The following is a 17,117-nucleotide window of genomic DNA, read 5'->3' on the forward strand; positions in this document are numbered from 1 at the left end:
TCATTCATTCATTCCTTCAGTTGCATTTATTGAGCGCTTCCTGTGTGCAGAGCACTGTACTAAGCGCTTGGGAAGTACAAGTTGGCAACATATAGAGACGGTCCCTACCCAACAGCGGGTTCACAGTCTAGAAGGGGGAGACAGACAGCAAAACAAAACATATGAACTAAATAGAATAAATATGTACAAGTAAAATAGAGTAACAAATACATACAAACATATATGACCTTCTGACCCCCGGCCCTGTGCTATATCCCTACCCCAAGCCCAACGTTTAAGCGCTTGGTAGTCCCCCCACCCTCAGCCCCCCAGCCCTTCGTGTACAAAACCATAATTCACTGTCCTTAATGTCTCCCCAGTGAGACTGGAACCTCATAGCGGGCAGGGAACTACCCTCCCAAGTGCTTAGTTCAGTGCCCCGCACATAGTAAGCACTCACTAAAGACCACTGATTGACTGTTGAAGACTGTACGCCCACGGGGAGCTAGGAACATATCCACCAACTCTGTTGTACTGGAGTCAGTCAAGTGTATTTATTGGGCGCTTACTGTGTGGACGGCACTATACTGGGCATCTCCTGGCTCTCCTCTGATCTCTCTGGCCACTCATCCTCAGTCTCTTTTGCAGGCTCCACCTCTCTGCCTCCCTTCCCCTAACTGTGAGAGACCCTCAGGCTCAATTCTGGGTACCCTTCTATTTTCCACATACACTGATGCCCCTGGATAACTCATTCTCTCCCCCAGGTTCAATTACCACCTCTCAGTGGATGATTCCCAAATCTAATTCTTCAGCCCTGACCTCTTTCATTGTCTGCAGCCTCACATTTCTTCCTGCCTTCAGGGAAGCTCTAGTTGAATGATCCGCTGACATCTCAAACTTAACATGTCCCAAACGAACCTCATCTTTCTACCCAACCCCTGTCCTCTGCCTGTCTCTCCCCATCTTTGTCATCACAGTAAACACCATTATTCTCCCTGTCTCATAAACCCGTAATCTTGGCATTATCCTCGACTCATTTCTCCCTCATTCATCCCTTAAATCAATCTGTCACCAGGTCCTGTTGGTTCTACCTTCACAACATCCCTAAAATCCATCCTTTCCTCTCCATCCAAACTGCTACCAAGCGGATCCAAGCACTCATCATATCCCACCTTGACTACTGTATCTGCCTCCTTGCTGACCTCCCTGCAACCTGCCTCTTCCCACTCCATTCCGTAATTCACTGCTGCCTGGATAGTTTTTCTAAAAAAACACAATATGATCCACATTTCCCCACTCGCCCAGAACCTCTAGTGGTTGCCCATCCTCCTCCGCATCAAACAGAATCTCCTTACCACTGGCTTTAAAGCAAATAGCTCGCCCTCTGACCTTACTTCACTGATTTATATGATATGTATATATCACCACTTCACTGAGTTATATGTTGCCAACTCGTACTTCCCAAGCGCTTAGTACACTGCTCTGCACACAGTAAGCACTCAATAAATACGATTGATTGATTGATTTCCTTATTACAACCCAGACGGTTCACTTCACTCCTCTAATGCCAACCTCATCCCTGTATCTCAGTATCATCTATCTCAATTATGTCCCTTTGCCTACATCCTCCCTTTAACCTGGAACTAGTGGAAAGAACCCAGGCTTGGGAGTCAGAGGATGTGGGTTCTAATCCCTCCTCTGCCACTTGTCTGCTGTTTGACCTTGGGCAAGTCACTTCGCTTCTCTGAGCCTCGGTTACCTCATCTGTAAAATGGGGAATAAGACTGTGAGCCCCGAGTGGAACAACCTGAATACCTTGTATCTACCCCAGCACTTAGAACAGTGCTTGGCACAGAGTAAACGCTTAACAAATACCATCATTATTATTATTATTACTTTCTACGGAGCACCACTCTCACCATCTTCAAAACCTTATTAAAATCAAATCTGCAAGAGGTCGTCCCCAACTAAGCCCTCATTTCCCCTACTCCCTCCCCCTTCTGCATCACCTATGCACTTGAATCTGCACCCTTTAAGTGCAGAGCAGCAGAAAGACTTAATGGAAAGAGCCCGGGCTTGGGAGTCAGAGGTTGTGGGTTCTAATCCCACCTCTGCCACTTGTCAGCTGTGTGACTTTGGGCAAGTCACTTAACTTATCTGTGCCTCAGTTACCTCATCTGTAAAATGGGGATGAAGCCTGTGAGCTCCACGTGGGACAACCTGATTACCTTGTATCTTCCCCAGGGCTTAGACCAGCACTTGGCACATAGTAAGTGCTTAACAAATGCCATCATTATTATTATTACTTAAGTACATAATAGCCAACTCATCCTCAGCTTCACAGTACTAATAAAAATATAAGTAATTTATTTTATTGTCTCTCCCCGACTAGACTGTAAGCTCCTTGTGGGCAGGGAATGGGTCTATCAACTCTGTTATACTGTACTCTCTCCAAGCCCTTAGTACAGTGCTCTGTACACAATAAGTGCTCAGTAAATATCAGTGATTGACTGATTGTTAAGGGCAGCTGTTGGATGGCCTTAACCTCCCTATAAAAATGGTCAACACTAACCATGGTAGCCCTAGGCACACGAAGAGTCGTTCTCATATCACTAAGTTCTGTGGGGTGGAATTGGTGGGTTTTTTGTTTTCAATTTTCTAGTTTTCTGCCTTTGGTTGTTTTTTTTTTTTTTTCTATTTTTCTGGGGACTAGAGAAAGAAGGTAATAAATGGCACAGAAAAAAAGAGAGAGAAAAATGAAATAGATTAAAGAAAGAGGAAAATGAACAAAGGCCAAATAGAATCAAGCCACCTCTTGACTACATTTGAAGGCAGCATGATCAAGAGGAAAAAAACACGGGTCTCGGGATCAGAAGATTTGAGATCCAATCCGAGTCCTGCCAATGAGTGTCCGGGTGGGTGACCTCAGGCTAATCACTTAACCTTTCCGTGCCTGTTCCTCCTTTTGTAAAATGGGGACAATACCTGTTTTTCTATAGCTCACAGGGATATTCTGAAGATAAAATGAGATAAGAGATGCAAAAGTGGTTTGAAAAAATAAAATCACTATTCCACTTTTCATATCTAATAGGGCTAGGCAACTGGCTCTTGGAGGCATCTTCAAGGGAGGAAAGAGAATTGAACAAACATCATAATATTCTTGTTTCACACTCCTGAGGTGTTGGATGAGCTCTTTCAATTTAGATGGCATTCTGCACACGGAAAGGAGTAATTCCGAGAAAAAGATTATGCCTTTAGTTAGTAATGAGGGTTTTTTTTTTTTTGCAACATGAAAAGATAGGAAAAAACCACATTATTTCCTTCTAGGCAGTGTCTTTAGAAGGGTATTTTAAATGTGCCAGCCTCAGGGTGGAGGGGTGGAGAGGAATGTTTTTGCACCACTAACCCACAGCCCTGGATCACCCCGACTGTCGGCCTCACTTTTATGCCTGAGCTGCTGGACGCTGCTGGCAGAAATCTAAACACCAGGCCAACTTTGTCCACGTTAAGTTTGTACTTTCTTGCCTTAACTCTGCCCTCTCCTCTGCCAGGCAAAACTGTTTCTCTTCCCTTATTGACACCGATGCCCATCATCCTCGTCAGTTGTTCTGGACATTTAACTCCCTCCTCAGGCCCCCTGTCCCTCCCCCACCCCCATCCCTCACTCCCAACAATCTGGCCACCTATTTCTTTAGGAAAATTAACACCATTAGCTCCCCAAGATCAGCCCTCCCCCTCCCCCACCCCTCCTCCTCTCGACCCTCTCTTCTACTTTCCCATCCTTTCCAGCAGTATCTTCAGAGATCAGCTCTCTCCTTTCAAGTGCCACCCTCTCGACATACGCATCAGACCCCATTCCCTCCCACTTTATAAAAACTCTCGCCCCTTCCATCCTCCCCTCCTTAACTTCCATCTTCAACCGCTTACTCTCCAACGGCTTCTTCCCCTCCACCTTCAAACACGCCCATATCTCCCCCATCTGAAAAAAACCCTTCCTTGACCACACAACCCCCTCCAGTTATCGCCCCATCTCCCTCCTACCCTTCCTTTCCAAACTCCTGGAGTGAGTCATTTACACTCGCTGCCTCGAATTCCTCTCTTCCAACTCTCTCTTGGACCCCCTCCAATCTGGCTTCCATCCCCCCCACGCCATTGAAACCGCCCTCTCAAAGGTCACCAATGACCTCCTTCTTGCCAAATTCAACGGCTCCTACTCCATTCGAATCCTCCTTGATCACTCAGCTGCCTTTGACACTGTTTATCATCCTCTTCTCCTCAACACATTATCCAACCTTGGCTTCACTGACTCTATCCTCTCCTGGTTCTCCTCTTTTCTCTCTGGTCACTCATTCTCAGTCTCCTTCATTGGCTCCTCCCTCCCCTCCCTTCCCCTAACTGTAGGAGTTCCTCAATGGTCAGTTCTTGGTCCCCTTCTATTCTCCATCTACACTCACTCCTTTGGTGAATTCATTTGCTCCCATGGCTTCAACTATCATCTGTATGCAGATGATACCCAAATCTATATCTCCTCCCCTGTTCTCTCTCCTTCCCTCCAGGCTTGCATCTCCTCCTGCCTTTAGGACATCTCTACTTGGATGTCCTCCCGCCACCTAAAACTCAACATGTCCAAGACAGAGCTCCTTATCTTCCCTCCCAAACCCTGTCCTCTCCCTTTCTTTCCTGTCATTGTGCATGCCACTATCACCCTTCCCATCTCACAAGCCTGCAACCTTGGTGTCATTCTTGACTCCGCTCTCTCATTCACCCCACATATCCAATCTGTCCCCAAAGCCTGCTGGTCTCACCTTCACGACATCACCAAGATCCACCCTTTCCTCTCCATCCAAACTGCTACCATGTTACTACAATCACTCATCCTATCCCAATTGTATTATTGCATCAGCATCCTTTCTGACCCCCCAACCTCCTGTCTCTCTCCACTTCAGTCTATACTTTACTCTGCTGCTGGATTATCTTTCTACAGAGAGGTTCTGGGCATGTCATCCCCCTCCTCAAAAATCTCCAGTGGTTGCTATCAACCTTTGTATCAAGCAAAAACTCCTCACTATTGGCTTCAAAGCTCTCCTTCACCTTGCCCCCTCCTACCTCACTCCCTTTTCTCCTTCTACATCCCAGCCCACACAGTCTGCTCCCCTGGCACTAACCTTCTCAATGTGCCTAGTTCTCACCCGTCCCACCGTTGACTCCTGGCCCATGTCCTACCTCTGGAATGGCCTCCTTCCTCAAATCTGCCAATCACACTTTCCCCCTTCAAAGGCCTACTGAAGGCTCACCTCCTCCAAGAAGCCTTCCCAGACTAAGCCCCCCTTTTCCTCAGCTCCTCTTCCCCTCCCCATCACCCCGACTTGCTCCCTTTCTCTACCCCCCTCCCCGCCCCGCAGCACTTGCATATATATGTGCATATCTATAATTTTATTTATTTATATTAATGCCTGTTTGCTTGTTTTTATGTATATATATCTATAATTCTATTTATTTATATTGATGCTATTGATACCTGTTTTCTTGCTTTGATGTCTGTCTCCCCACTTCAAGACTTTTAAGCCCATTGTGGGCAGGGATTGTCTCTCTTTATTGCTGAACTGTACTCTCCAAGAGCTTAGTAGAGTGCTCTGCATACGGTAAGCGCTTAATAAATGAGATTGAGTGAATGAATGAATGAATGATACTTTCCCATGGATTATAAATAAGGATTATGGAAATCAGAGTGCCAGGAGAGTTGAGAAAACATCTGTCTGCTTACGTTTTTCCTGCTTTCTTCCATGTTGCCCACTTCTCGGATCCTCTCCACAATGGCCTCCTCTGAGGGCTTGATTGTGACCAAGCTGCTGCTGAGGAGGTCTGCAATTTGCTCTTTAAATACACTGAACAGGCTGTGAGCAGCCTTAGCATCCTCCATGCTGCTCTTCAGACTCCCCTCCAGTCCACAGGAACTCTTCTTTAGGAGGCTCAGCTCCCTCATGGAGGCATCCCAGACCCGCTGCCCAGCCACCAGCCTTTCTTCGACGATTCTCACTTCTCTCTCAAGCTGCTGCCGGGCTGCTACAGCACTGTCCAAATCCTACAACATGAGAAGCAAAAACAGAGAGGACCTCTGTAGCTGGTATTCTCTTTGTTTTACTTGTACATACTTACTACTCTATTTTGTTAATGATGTGCATATAGCTGTAATTCTATTTATTCTGGCGGTTTTGACACCTGTCTACATGTTTTGTTTTGTTGTCTGTCTCCCCCTTCTAGACTGTGAACCCCTTGTTGGGTAGGGACCGTCTCCATATGTTGCCAACTTGGACTTCCCAAGCGCTTAGTACAGTGCTCTGCACACAGTAAGCACTCAATAAACACGATTGAATGAATGAATGAATGAATGAATGGTGGCATGAAGTGTCAGGGAGTTATGAGCAAGTGACTTATAGGTGAATTTGATTTTGGTAATACCATATTGAGTTTGCTTATTAATAATTCAGCAAACGATTTCCTTGTTCTTCTTTGCATCCCCAAATCTATTTTCCTCCCTTGAAGAGGCTATTAAATTCACAAAGAAATGTGTCTAGTTCAGAAACTCAACTAAAGAAGAATGATAGCAAAATCTGCTTTCAAAGAAACCAAATTAGGTCAGTACATAAATTCAGGATGCTGTACTTAATTCTGATGAAAATATATAGACTGCTGGGTGTTCTCAAAGCCTATCACAGTGTTCTTCACACTGTGCTGCTAACTACAAGCAAATCAGGCAATGGCAAATAATCGTCAGTTTAAAAATGGTACTTTCGAAGATGAGTTTGGAATTACAACGTGATGGACACTAGGGAGTTCAGTTAATTTAACCAAATGTCCTGACATCTCTCTTTTTCAACCCATATATTCAATTGGTCACCAAATCCTACCTGTTCAACGTTCACAGCATTAATAAAATCTGCCCTTTCCTCTCCATCCAAACTGCCAATATGCTAATCCAAGCACTTATTAAATCCCATCTTGACTTCTATATCAGCCTCCTTACTGACCTCCCTGCCTCCTGTCCCTTCCCATTCCAAGCCATGCTTCATTCTGCTGCCTGAATCATTTTTCTAGGTGTCCATATCTCTCGACTCCTCAAGAACCTCCAATGATTGTCCACACGCCTCCAAATCAAATAAAAACTCCTTACCATCAACTTTAAAGCACTCCATCAGCCTGCACCCTGCTAGTTTACCTCACATATTAATAATAATAATAATGGCATTTATTAAGTGCTTACTATGTGCAAAGCACTGTTCTAAGTGCTGGGGAGTATACAAGGCGATCAGGTTGTCCCACGTGGGGCTCACAGTCTTCATCCCCATTTTACAGATGAGGGAACTGAGACCCAGAGAAGTTAAGTGACTTGCCCAAGGTCACACAGCTGACAGTTGGCAGAGCCGGGATTTGAACCCATGACCTCTGACTCCCAAGCCCGGGCTCTTTCCATTGAGCCACACTGTTCCTACTACAACCCAGCCCACTCTGCTCCTCTAATGCTGATCTACTCACTGAACTTCAATCTCGTCTATCTCACTGCTGACCCTTTCAAAGATCATTAGAGAAGCAGCGTGGCTCAGTGGGAAGAGCACGGGATTTGGAGCCAGAGGTCATGGGTTCAAATCCCGGCTCTGCCAACTGTCAGCTGTGTGACCTTGGGCAAGTCACTTAACTTCTCTGGGCCTCAGTTCCCTCATCTGTAAAATGAAGATTAAGACTGTGAGCCCCACGTGGGACAACCTGTTCACCTTGTAACCTCCCCAGTGCTTAGAACAGTGCTTTGCACATAGTAAGTGCTTAATAAATGCCACTGTTATTATTATTATTATTGTTATTATTATTATTAAGAAGCAGCATGGCTCAGTGGAAAGAGCCCGGGCTTGGTAGTTAGAGCCAGTGGGTTCTAATCCCAGCTCTGCCACTTGTCAGCTGTGTGACTTTGGGCAAGTCACTTCACTTCTCTGGGCCTCAGTTCCCTCATCTGTAAAATGGGGATGAAGACTGTGAGCCCCACGTGGGACAACCTGATCACCTTGTATCCCCCGCCAGCGCTTAGAACTTTTTTTTTTGAGAAGCAGCGCAGCTTAATGGAAAGAGCATGGGCTTGGAAGTTAGAGGTCATGGGTTCTAATCCTGTCTCCGCCACTTGTCAGCTGTTTGACTTTGGGCAAGTCACTTAACTTCCCTGGGCCTCAGTTACCTCATCTGTAAAATGGGGATTAAGACTGCGAACCCCAAATGGGACAACCTGATGATGTTTTATCTATCCCAACACTTAGCACATAGTAAGCGCTTAACAAATACCAACATTATTATTATCTCTTCCAAAAGGCTTTTCCCAACTTAGCCCTCATTTTCCCTACTCCCTCCTCCTTCTGCTTCCTCCTTGCACTTGTATTTGCACCCTTTATTCACCCCGCAATCAGCCCCCCAGCACTTAATCAATCAATCAATCGTATTTATTGAGTGCTTACTGTGTGCAGAGCACTGTACTAAGCGCTTGGGAAGTACAAGTTGGCAACATCTAGAGACAGTCCCTACCCAACAGTGGGCTCACAGTCTAAAAGGGGGAGACAGAGAACAAAACCAAACATACTAACAAAATAAAATAAATAGAATAGATATGTACAAGTAAAATAAATAAATAAATAGAGTAATAAATAGGTACAAACATATATACGTATATACAGGTGCTGTGGGGAAGCGTTTAACAGATACCACAATTATTAATCCGATTATTAGTACATCCACACAGACCACCACTCTTCCTACTTCCAAAGCCTTTTTAAAATCACATCCTCAACCAAGAGGTGCTTAAGAATATAGCTCATTCATTTTAATGTCTGTCTCCTGCTCTAGAAAGTGACCCCTTTGTAGGCAGGGAAAATGTCTTCCAACTCTGTTGTTTGTCCTCTCCCAAGTGCCCAGCGCTTAGAACAGTGCTTGGCACATAGTAAGCGCTTAATAAACGCCATCATCATTATTATTATCATTAGGACAGTGTTCCGCACAGAGTAAGTGCTCAATAAATATGACTGACTGATTAATCCTGCTTTTGGCAGGACCATCATGGATTGTAAATACGATAAATAGGATTGATGATGATGATGATGATGTTGTAGGGACTTGTTCCACTCCCTGAAAGGCTCAGGTGGGACCCATCCCATTTTCAGCTGGGATGGTGGGAAAGCACCCATCAGTCACAGAAGTGATTGTGGTTGCATGGCAGAAGGAAGGAGGAGTGGAGAAGACGCTCCGGGCTTCCTCCTCCTCTTTAGCAATGGCGCCAATACTATACTATACTAGCACATTCCAGGATACTTGGAGTTTCCAGTACAACTCAGTTGATATGGAACCGCTCCAGAAACTCCAAGGCCTTGCTTGGGAAGACTGACAGCATCCGTGAGATGTGGTGATATCTGAGAGGCCAGGGGAAAGGTGAGGTTGCAACTGGTGAGTCGGTCACAAAGAAGTGGTAACTGAAGCCATGCAAGAGGGTGAGCTCTCCGAGAGAGTGTACGGTGAGAAACGTTAGGGCCACAGAACAGTTGTCCATGCCACACCTACATTTTGGGGATGAGAAGTGGAAGAAGAGCTAGCCGTTGAAACTGAGAAGGAACAGAGTAGAAGGAGAACTAGTGAATGCTATGTCATGAGACAAAGGAGAAAGGAGTAATCAAAAGGGTTGAAGCAGCATGAGAAGCAGCATGGCCCAAAAATAAAGTGTAGGTCTGGGAGCCAGAGGACCTGGGTTCTAATCCCAGCTCCGCCACTGCCTCCTGCGTCACCTTGGGTAAGTGATTTGACTTCTCTTTGCCTCAGTTTCCTCAACTGCAAAATGGAGATTCAATATCTGGTCTCCATCCTACTTGGACTGTGAGCCCCATGTGGGGACAGGGACTGTGTCCAACCTTGTACCCATCGCAGAGCTTAGAATAGAAGCAGCGTGATTTAGTGGAAAGAGCCTGGGCTTGGGAGTCAGAGGTCGTGGGTTCTAATCCCGGCTCTACCACTTGTCAGCAGTGTGACTGTGGGCAAGTCACTTAACTTCTCTGGGCCTCAGTTACCTCTTCTGTAAAATGGGGATGAAGACTGTGAGTCCCACGTGGGACAACCTGATTACCTTGAATCTACCCCAATGCTTAGAACAGTGCTTGGCACATAGCAAGTGCTTAGGAAATACCATCAATATTATTATTTATTATTAATAGAGCCTGACACATAGTCAGCACTTAAATACCTTTTAAAGAAAAAAAAGAAAGAAAAGAAAGAAAGAAAAAAAAAGAAAAAAAAATAAAGAAAAGAAACAGAGAAAAAGAAAAAGAAAAAAGAAAAGAAAAGAAAAAAAAGGTGGCCAATAGGTCAAGGAGGATTAGGACAGAGTACAACCCACCGGACTTGGCCATGAGAAAGGCTCTGATGAGCTGAATGTGATCTTGGTAGAGTGAAGCAGAAGGATTAAAAACTTGATTTTAGTGGGTCAAGAAGAGAGTTGATTGAGGGTCTCCTCTATCCATCAATGATATTCTTTTCAGCCCTGCCTTTTTCCCTACTTGAGTGATGGGAAATCTGATCACCTTTATCTCAATGAAGAAAATGCTTTAATGTGCCGCGGGGATCAGCCAAGTAAATATGATGCCAGGATGATGATAAAGGGGAGAAGAGCATACTAAAAAAAATTATATCATTATTTGAAATAGCACTAGACATAATTTCCAATATTCACTCCATCTTCAGTCACTCATACCACAAGTTATAGCTAATATAAAATGAGTCTAAAGAAAGGCAACACAATAACTAGAAATGGTGAGTGTCAGGATAAAAAGCACAAAGGAGAAAAGGACAGGGATGAGAGATAAAGGGCCATTCTGTGAAGAGTAATTTCAAAGAATATAATGAGTATAATACTGTTCACAAAAATTCTGAATGGTGCAGTGAAGTCCACTTATGTGCTTCTATTTTACCCCTTTGCATGAGACTGGGCAGTTCTGAGAAATTGAAAGGTTAAAAAAAAATTAATAGATGAAAAAATGCTTGAATTCCAATGATATATATGAACACAAACTATAATCATTAGAGTTGATTAATCAGCCTCTAGAAATACCCTGTTATTCTAAAGGGATATTAAGGTCTGGTAACAATCTCCATAAGCAAGACCTCACCATGAATCAATCAATCAATCAATCATATTTATTGAGCACCTACTGTGTGCAGAGCACTGTACTAAGCGCTTGGAAAGTACAAGTTGGCAACATATAGAGACAGTCCCTACCCAACAGTGGGCTCACAGTCTAAAATGACATTATAAGACAGCTGTTAAAAATAGATGTGTTATACCTGGGTTATTATCAGTGCCAGTACCAATACCAATGACTTTACCACCATTAACAGGTTACAAACAGAAAAGACGTGCTTACTCATCATATCCTGGACATTATAGGCAATAAAATACTAGATTTGGATCAGATAAATGTTCTTCAAATATGGTGATTTTTATATTATATGTTTCTCGTGGCCAAAATAAAATGTAAAAATAAATATAATAATATAAAATCTCACTCAAAATGTAGTCAAGGAGCCATAGCTCTGTGCTCAAGCTAGCAAGGTAACAAACATGCTAATTGAAGAAACCATTTCTAAAAATATCTTCATGGCAACAGATATATTTCCTCTTTTCCACTCTCAAGCAGACCTACTAGCAGCCCCATTCCTGTATTAATTAGATTATGACTATTACAGTAAAGAATCAAGGATATTTGAGCACAATTTGAATATTTTCTTTCAGAGGGGAATGCAGTAGCTGCTCAGCTATAAACAGTTCAATAACAACATATAAATTATCCTCAGTTTTTGCTTAATTGTTGACACACCCTTGAAAAAGTGAATAAACTTTTATTATTATTTATTAAATTTGTTAAACCCTGTCTTTGTGCAAAATATAGAACTCAATGCTGAAGAACTGGGACAAAGATACTCAGATATGTGTAACGCTAATAATTGTATTTGTTAAACCTTTACTATCTATCAATCAATCAATCAATGGTATTTATTGAGCATTTTTTGTATGCAGAGTACTGTACAGCACTTCGGTGAGTAAAGTACAAAAGAGTAGGTATCAAGGCTCCCTGCGCCCAGACTAGAGGGATGTGCCAAGCACTGCATTATGGTTGTACATATTTATTACTCTATTTATTTATTTATTTATTTTACTTGTACATATCTATCCTATTTATTTTATCTTATTAGTATGTTTGGTTTTGTTCTCTGTCTCCCCCTTTTAGACTGTGAGCCCACTGTTGGGTAGGGACTGTCTCTATATGTTGCCAATTTGTACTTCCCAAGCGCTTAGTACAGTGCTCTGCACATAGTAAGCGCTCAATAAATATGATTGATGATGATGATGATGATGCATTAAGTGCTAGGTAAATACAAGATAATCAGGACAGACACAGTCCCTGTCACTCATTGGGCTCCATAAACTAAAACAGAGGGAGAATAGGTGCTTCGTCCTCATTTTACAGATGAGGAAACTGAGGTAATGGGAAGTTAAATGTCTTCCCCAAAGTCACACAACAGATCGGTAAGATTAGAACCCAGGTCCTCTGATGGTTCAATGAAGGAAATGCACCTTATTGGACAGCAGTCCTGGGATTAGGTAAATCCCTTAAAGATTGGTGGCCATGGGGCCAGCATAGTGGGACAGCTCAATGCTTTGCCAAGTCCTTTAGACATCTGTTTGCTTAACTGAGAGTTTCACATACTATAGTACTTTCCTTCCAAACCGTTCACGGAGTGTTGTGGTTTTACATATCAGACAATTATCCTCACAGTGCCCTAGCAGAATGCACTAAAGATATGACTGATTGATTAGTACAGTGCTCTGCCACAGTAAGCCCTCAATAAATACGATTGAATTAATTAATTAATTAATTCCCCCCCGCCTCACCTCGTTCCCCTCCCCACAGCCCCTGTATATATGTTTGTACAGATTCATTACTCTTACTTATTTAATTGTACATATTTACTATTCTATTTACTTTATTTTGTTCATATGTTTTGTTTTGTCGTCTGTCTCCCCCTTCTCGACTGTGAGCCCACTTTTGGGTAGGTACCGTCTCTATATGTTGCCAACTTGGACTTCCCAAGCGCTTAGTACAGTGCTCTGCACACGGTAAGTGCTCAATAAATACGATTGAATGAATGAATGAGTGAATGAATGAACTGTACTTCAGAAAAGGGGCCAGGGCAGTGGAAGACAAGCAGGGCCAACCCCCCACCTTCTTCTCTCTTTTACACCCAGCCTCCGCTCATCTTCTGCTCATCACTGCAACCTGGTGCAGTGTCACCCCCCGGGAGTAAGGTTTGAACCCAAACCACGCTAGCAGAGTCCCCGTTCCCCGCTCAGATCCAGTGATACTGCAGTTTTCACTAAGTATATTTTGCAACAAAAACCTTATGGGGGACGGTGATGGATACTGTCCCCAAAATGGTGTGGTGATGGTGCCCCTGCCACCGTGTTCTCCCCTCTCCCCCAACCCTGACAAAGATACCTCCTCCAGGAGGCCTTCCCAGACTGAGCCCCTTCCTTCCTCTCCCCCTCGTCCCCCTCTCCATCCCCCCATCTTACCTCCTTCCCTTCCCCACAGCACCTGTATATATGTATATATGTTTGTACATATTTATTACTCTATTTATTTATTTTATTTGTACATATCTATTCTATTTATTTTGTTAGTATGTTTGGTTTTGTTCTCTGTCTCCCCCTTTTAGACTGTGAGCCCACTGTTGGGTAGGGACTGTCTCTATATGTTGCCAATTTGTACTTCCCAAGCGCTTAGTACAGTGCTCTGCACATAGTAAGCGCTCAATAAATACGACTGATGATGATGATGATGATACCGTCTGGGGAAAGCAATCAGAGGAAGTCTCGAGGGGTGGATTTGCAGATGTGTCCACAAAATCAGGTCCTGACTGGGGGAACCGATCCGAGGTGCCCCCTAATGCAATGTTTTTAACTGATGGATCATGATCGAAGAAGGTCGTCCGGAAGCTATCATTTCTTGTGGTGGGTCGAACTTTAGCAAGGCCCGGGCCCCAACTTCATGAGGATCAAAGTCGAAGAAGGGTGAGCAACTGTTTAATCCCCATTCTACCAAGGAGGGAACTGAGGCACAAGAAGCTAAGAGACTTGCTCAATGGCACGCAGCAGCCAAGTGGTGGAGCCGGAACTAGAACCCAAGTCTCCTGACTGCAAGTCCTGTTCTCTTTCCATTAGGCCATGCTGCCTCAACATGATCGTGTCATTGCGCCACCGGGTTGTTTCGCAGCAACGGCTATTGTGCCAGCAGGAATGGGAAAAGGGAGGGAAAGGAAAGGGGAAAGGGAGGAGAATGACGATAATAATAATCACGGGATGAGATACGGGGGAAGGGAAGAGAAGATGGGGAAGAAGACTAAAAAGAAGGGTGGGGAGGAGGGAGAGCTAGGGGAGAGAATCAATCAATCAATCAATCGTATTTATTGAGCGCTTACTATGTGCAGAGCACTGTACTAAGCGCTTGGGAAGTACAAATTGGCAACATATAGAGACAGTCCCTACCCAACAGTGGGCTCACAGTCTAAAAGGGGGAGAATCAGCAATCAGTAAAATCTTGGACTGCCTGTTAGCAAAAGGCAACCCACCTGGGGACCCCTGAAAGATGGGAGGGTGAACGCCAATTCCCAAGAAGCCACAGCCACAGATTCTTATTTTGAGGGACCCCCGGGGGGTGGAGAGGCTGGTTCACACTGCTCTGCCTGGGGAACCCTCCCCCAGATCCACCCAGAAAGATAGCCATATAGAACCTATCCTCAGATACTCCAGTGAAGAGATATGGAATAGTACAGTGCTAAGCGCTTAGTACAGGGCTAAGTGCTTAGTACAGGGCTAAGCGCTTAGTACAGTGCTCTGCACACAGTAAGCGCTCAATAAATACGATTGATTGATTGATTGATTGGAATGGCTCTCTGAGAGACCGAGCTGTGGGGATCCCCTGCTTAATAATTATAATAATTACGGTATTTGTTAAGCACTTTCTACGTGCCAAGCACTGCTCTAAGCACTAGGGTAGATACAAGGTAATCAGGTTAGACCCAGTCCCTGTCCCACGTGGGGCTCACAGTCTTAATTGCCATTTTACAGATGAGGTAACTGAGGGACAGAGAAGTTAAGTCACTTGCCCAGTGTCACACAGCAGACAAGTGACACCTGTCTACTTGTTTTGTTGTCTGTCTTCCCCTTCTAGACTGTGAACCCGTTGTTGGGTAGGGACCGTCTCTATATGTTGCTGACTTGTACTTCCCAAGCGCTTAGTACAGTGCTCTGCACACAGTAAGCGCTCAATAAATACGATTGAATGAATGAATGAGTGGTGGAACTAGGATTAGAACACACATCCTCTGACTCTCAAGCCCGTGCTCTTGCCACTGGGCCATGCTGTTTCTCTAGCCAGGTCTGTCCCAAGCCTGTCCTGCTGCTTTTCCCCAAATCTCCCCAGTGCTGGCTTTCTCCCCACTTCAGCAGCTCCTTGGAGGAGTAATAGGGTGAGCATCAGTTAGTCAGAAATTCCTGACACACACAAAGGAATTTCGAGCTCACTGCGGGCGGGGAAAATGTCTACCAACTGTAATATCGTACTCTCCCAAGCACAAAGTACAATGCTCTACATGCAATAAGCACTCAATAAACATGCCTGATTGATTAAACAGTGCAAATTCAGTAGATGTCCAGTAAAGGTTGATGAAAATCAATCAATCGTATTTATTGATCGCTTACTGTGCGCAGAGCACTGTACTAAGCGCTTGGGAAGTACAAGTTGGCAACATATAGAGACAGTCCCTACCCAACAGTGGGCTCACAGTCTAAAGGAATGCTTCATATCACTAACAGATAATTGAGTAGAGTTGTGGCCTCCTTGCTGACCTCCCTGTTTCCTGCCTCTCGACATTCTAGTCCATACTGCACTCTGCTAACCGGATCATTTTTCTACAAAACCATTTTGTCCACATCTCCCTGCTTCTCAAGAACCTCTAGTGTTTGCACATCCACCTCTGCAGCAAACAGAAACTCCTTACCATTGGCTTTAATCACCTTGTCCCCTCCTATCTTAACTCTCCAATTTCCTATTACAACCCAACCCACACCCATATCGCCACAAATGCCAATATATTCACTGGACTACAGTCTCGTCTATCTCACCGCCCACCTCTTATCCACATCCTACCTCTGGTCTGGAACTCTATCAACTGATGATCCTTCTACCCACCTTCAAAGTCTTATTGAAAGTACATCTCCTCCATATTTATTACTCTGTTTATTTATTTTACTTGTACTTATCTATTCTATTTATTTTATTTTGTTAGTATGTTTGGTTTTGTCCTCTGTCTCCCCCTTTTAGACTGTGAGCCCACTGTTGGGTAGGGACTGTCTCTGTATGTTGCCAACTTGTACTTCCCAAGCGCTTAGTACAGTGCTCTGCACACAGTAAGCACTCAATAAATATGATTGATTGACTGATTGATTCCCAAACTAAGCTCTCATTTCCTCTACTCCTCCCTTCTCCTCGCACTTAGATTTTTACCCTTTATTCACCCCTCCCTCAGCCCCACAGCACTTTTGCACATATCCATAATTTATTCATTTACATTTATGCCTGTCTCCCCCTCTAGACTGTAAGCTTCTTGTGGTCAGGAAATGTCAGTCAGTCAGTCAGTCAATCGTATTTATTGAGCGCTTACTGTGTGCAGAGCACTGTACTCAGCGCTTGGGAAGCACAAGTTGGCAGCATATAGAGACATTCCCTACCCAACAGTGGGCTCACAGTCTAAAAGGGGGAGACAGAGAAAAAAAACCAAACATACTAACAAAATAAAATAAATAGAATAGATATGCACAAATAAAATAAATAAATAAATAAATAGAGTAATAAATAAATAGAGTAATAAATATGTACAAACATATATACATATATACAGGTGCTGTGGGGAAGGGAAGGAGGTAAGATGGGGAGGATGGAGAGGGGGACGAGGAGCAGAGGAAGGAAGGGGCTCAGTCTGGGAAGGCCTCCTGGAGGAGGTGA

At 44.1% G+C, this 17,117-nt stretch overlaps 1 protein-coding gene across 1 annotated transcript in view; it reads right to left on the reverse strand.

The window, feature by feature from the left end:
• CCDC170 (coiled-coil domain containing 170) overlaps window positions 1–17,117 on the reverse strand; it is a 91,087-nt gene that overhangs the window by 39,287 nt on the left and 34,683 nt on the right. The window contains exon 6 of the mRNA XM_038762284.1: window positions 5,744–6,061. Coding sequence (XP_038618212.1) covers window positions 5,744–6,061 — 318 coding nt within the window. The remainder of the gene's footprint in view (window positions 1–5,743; window positions 6,062–17,117) is intronic.

The sequence above is a fragment of the Tachyglossus aculeatus genome, chromosome 2, assembly GCF_015852505.1.
Source record: "Tachyglossus aculeatus isolate mTacAcu1 chromosome 2, mTacAcu1.pri, whole genome shotgun sequence".
NCBI lineage: Eukaryota > Metazoa > Chordata > Mammalia > Monotremata > Tachyglossidae > Tachyglossus > Tachyglossus aculeatus.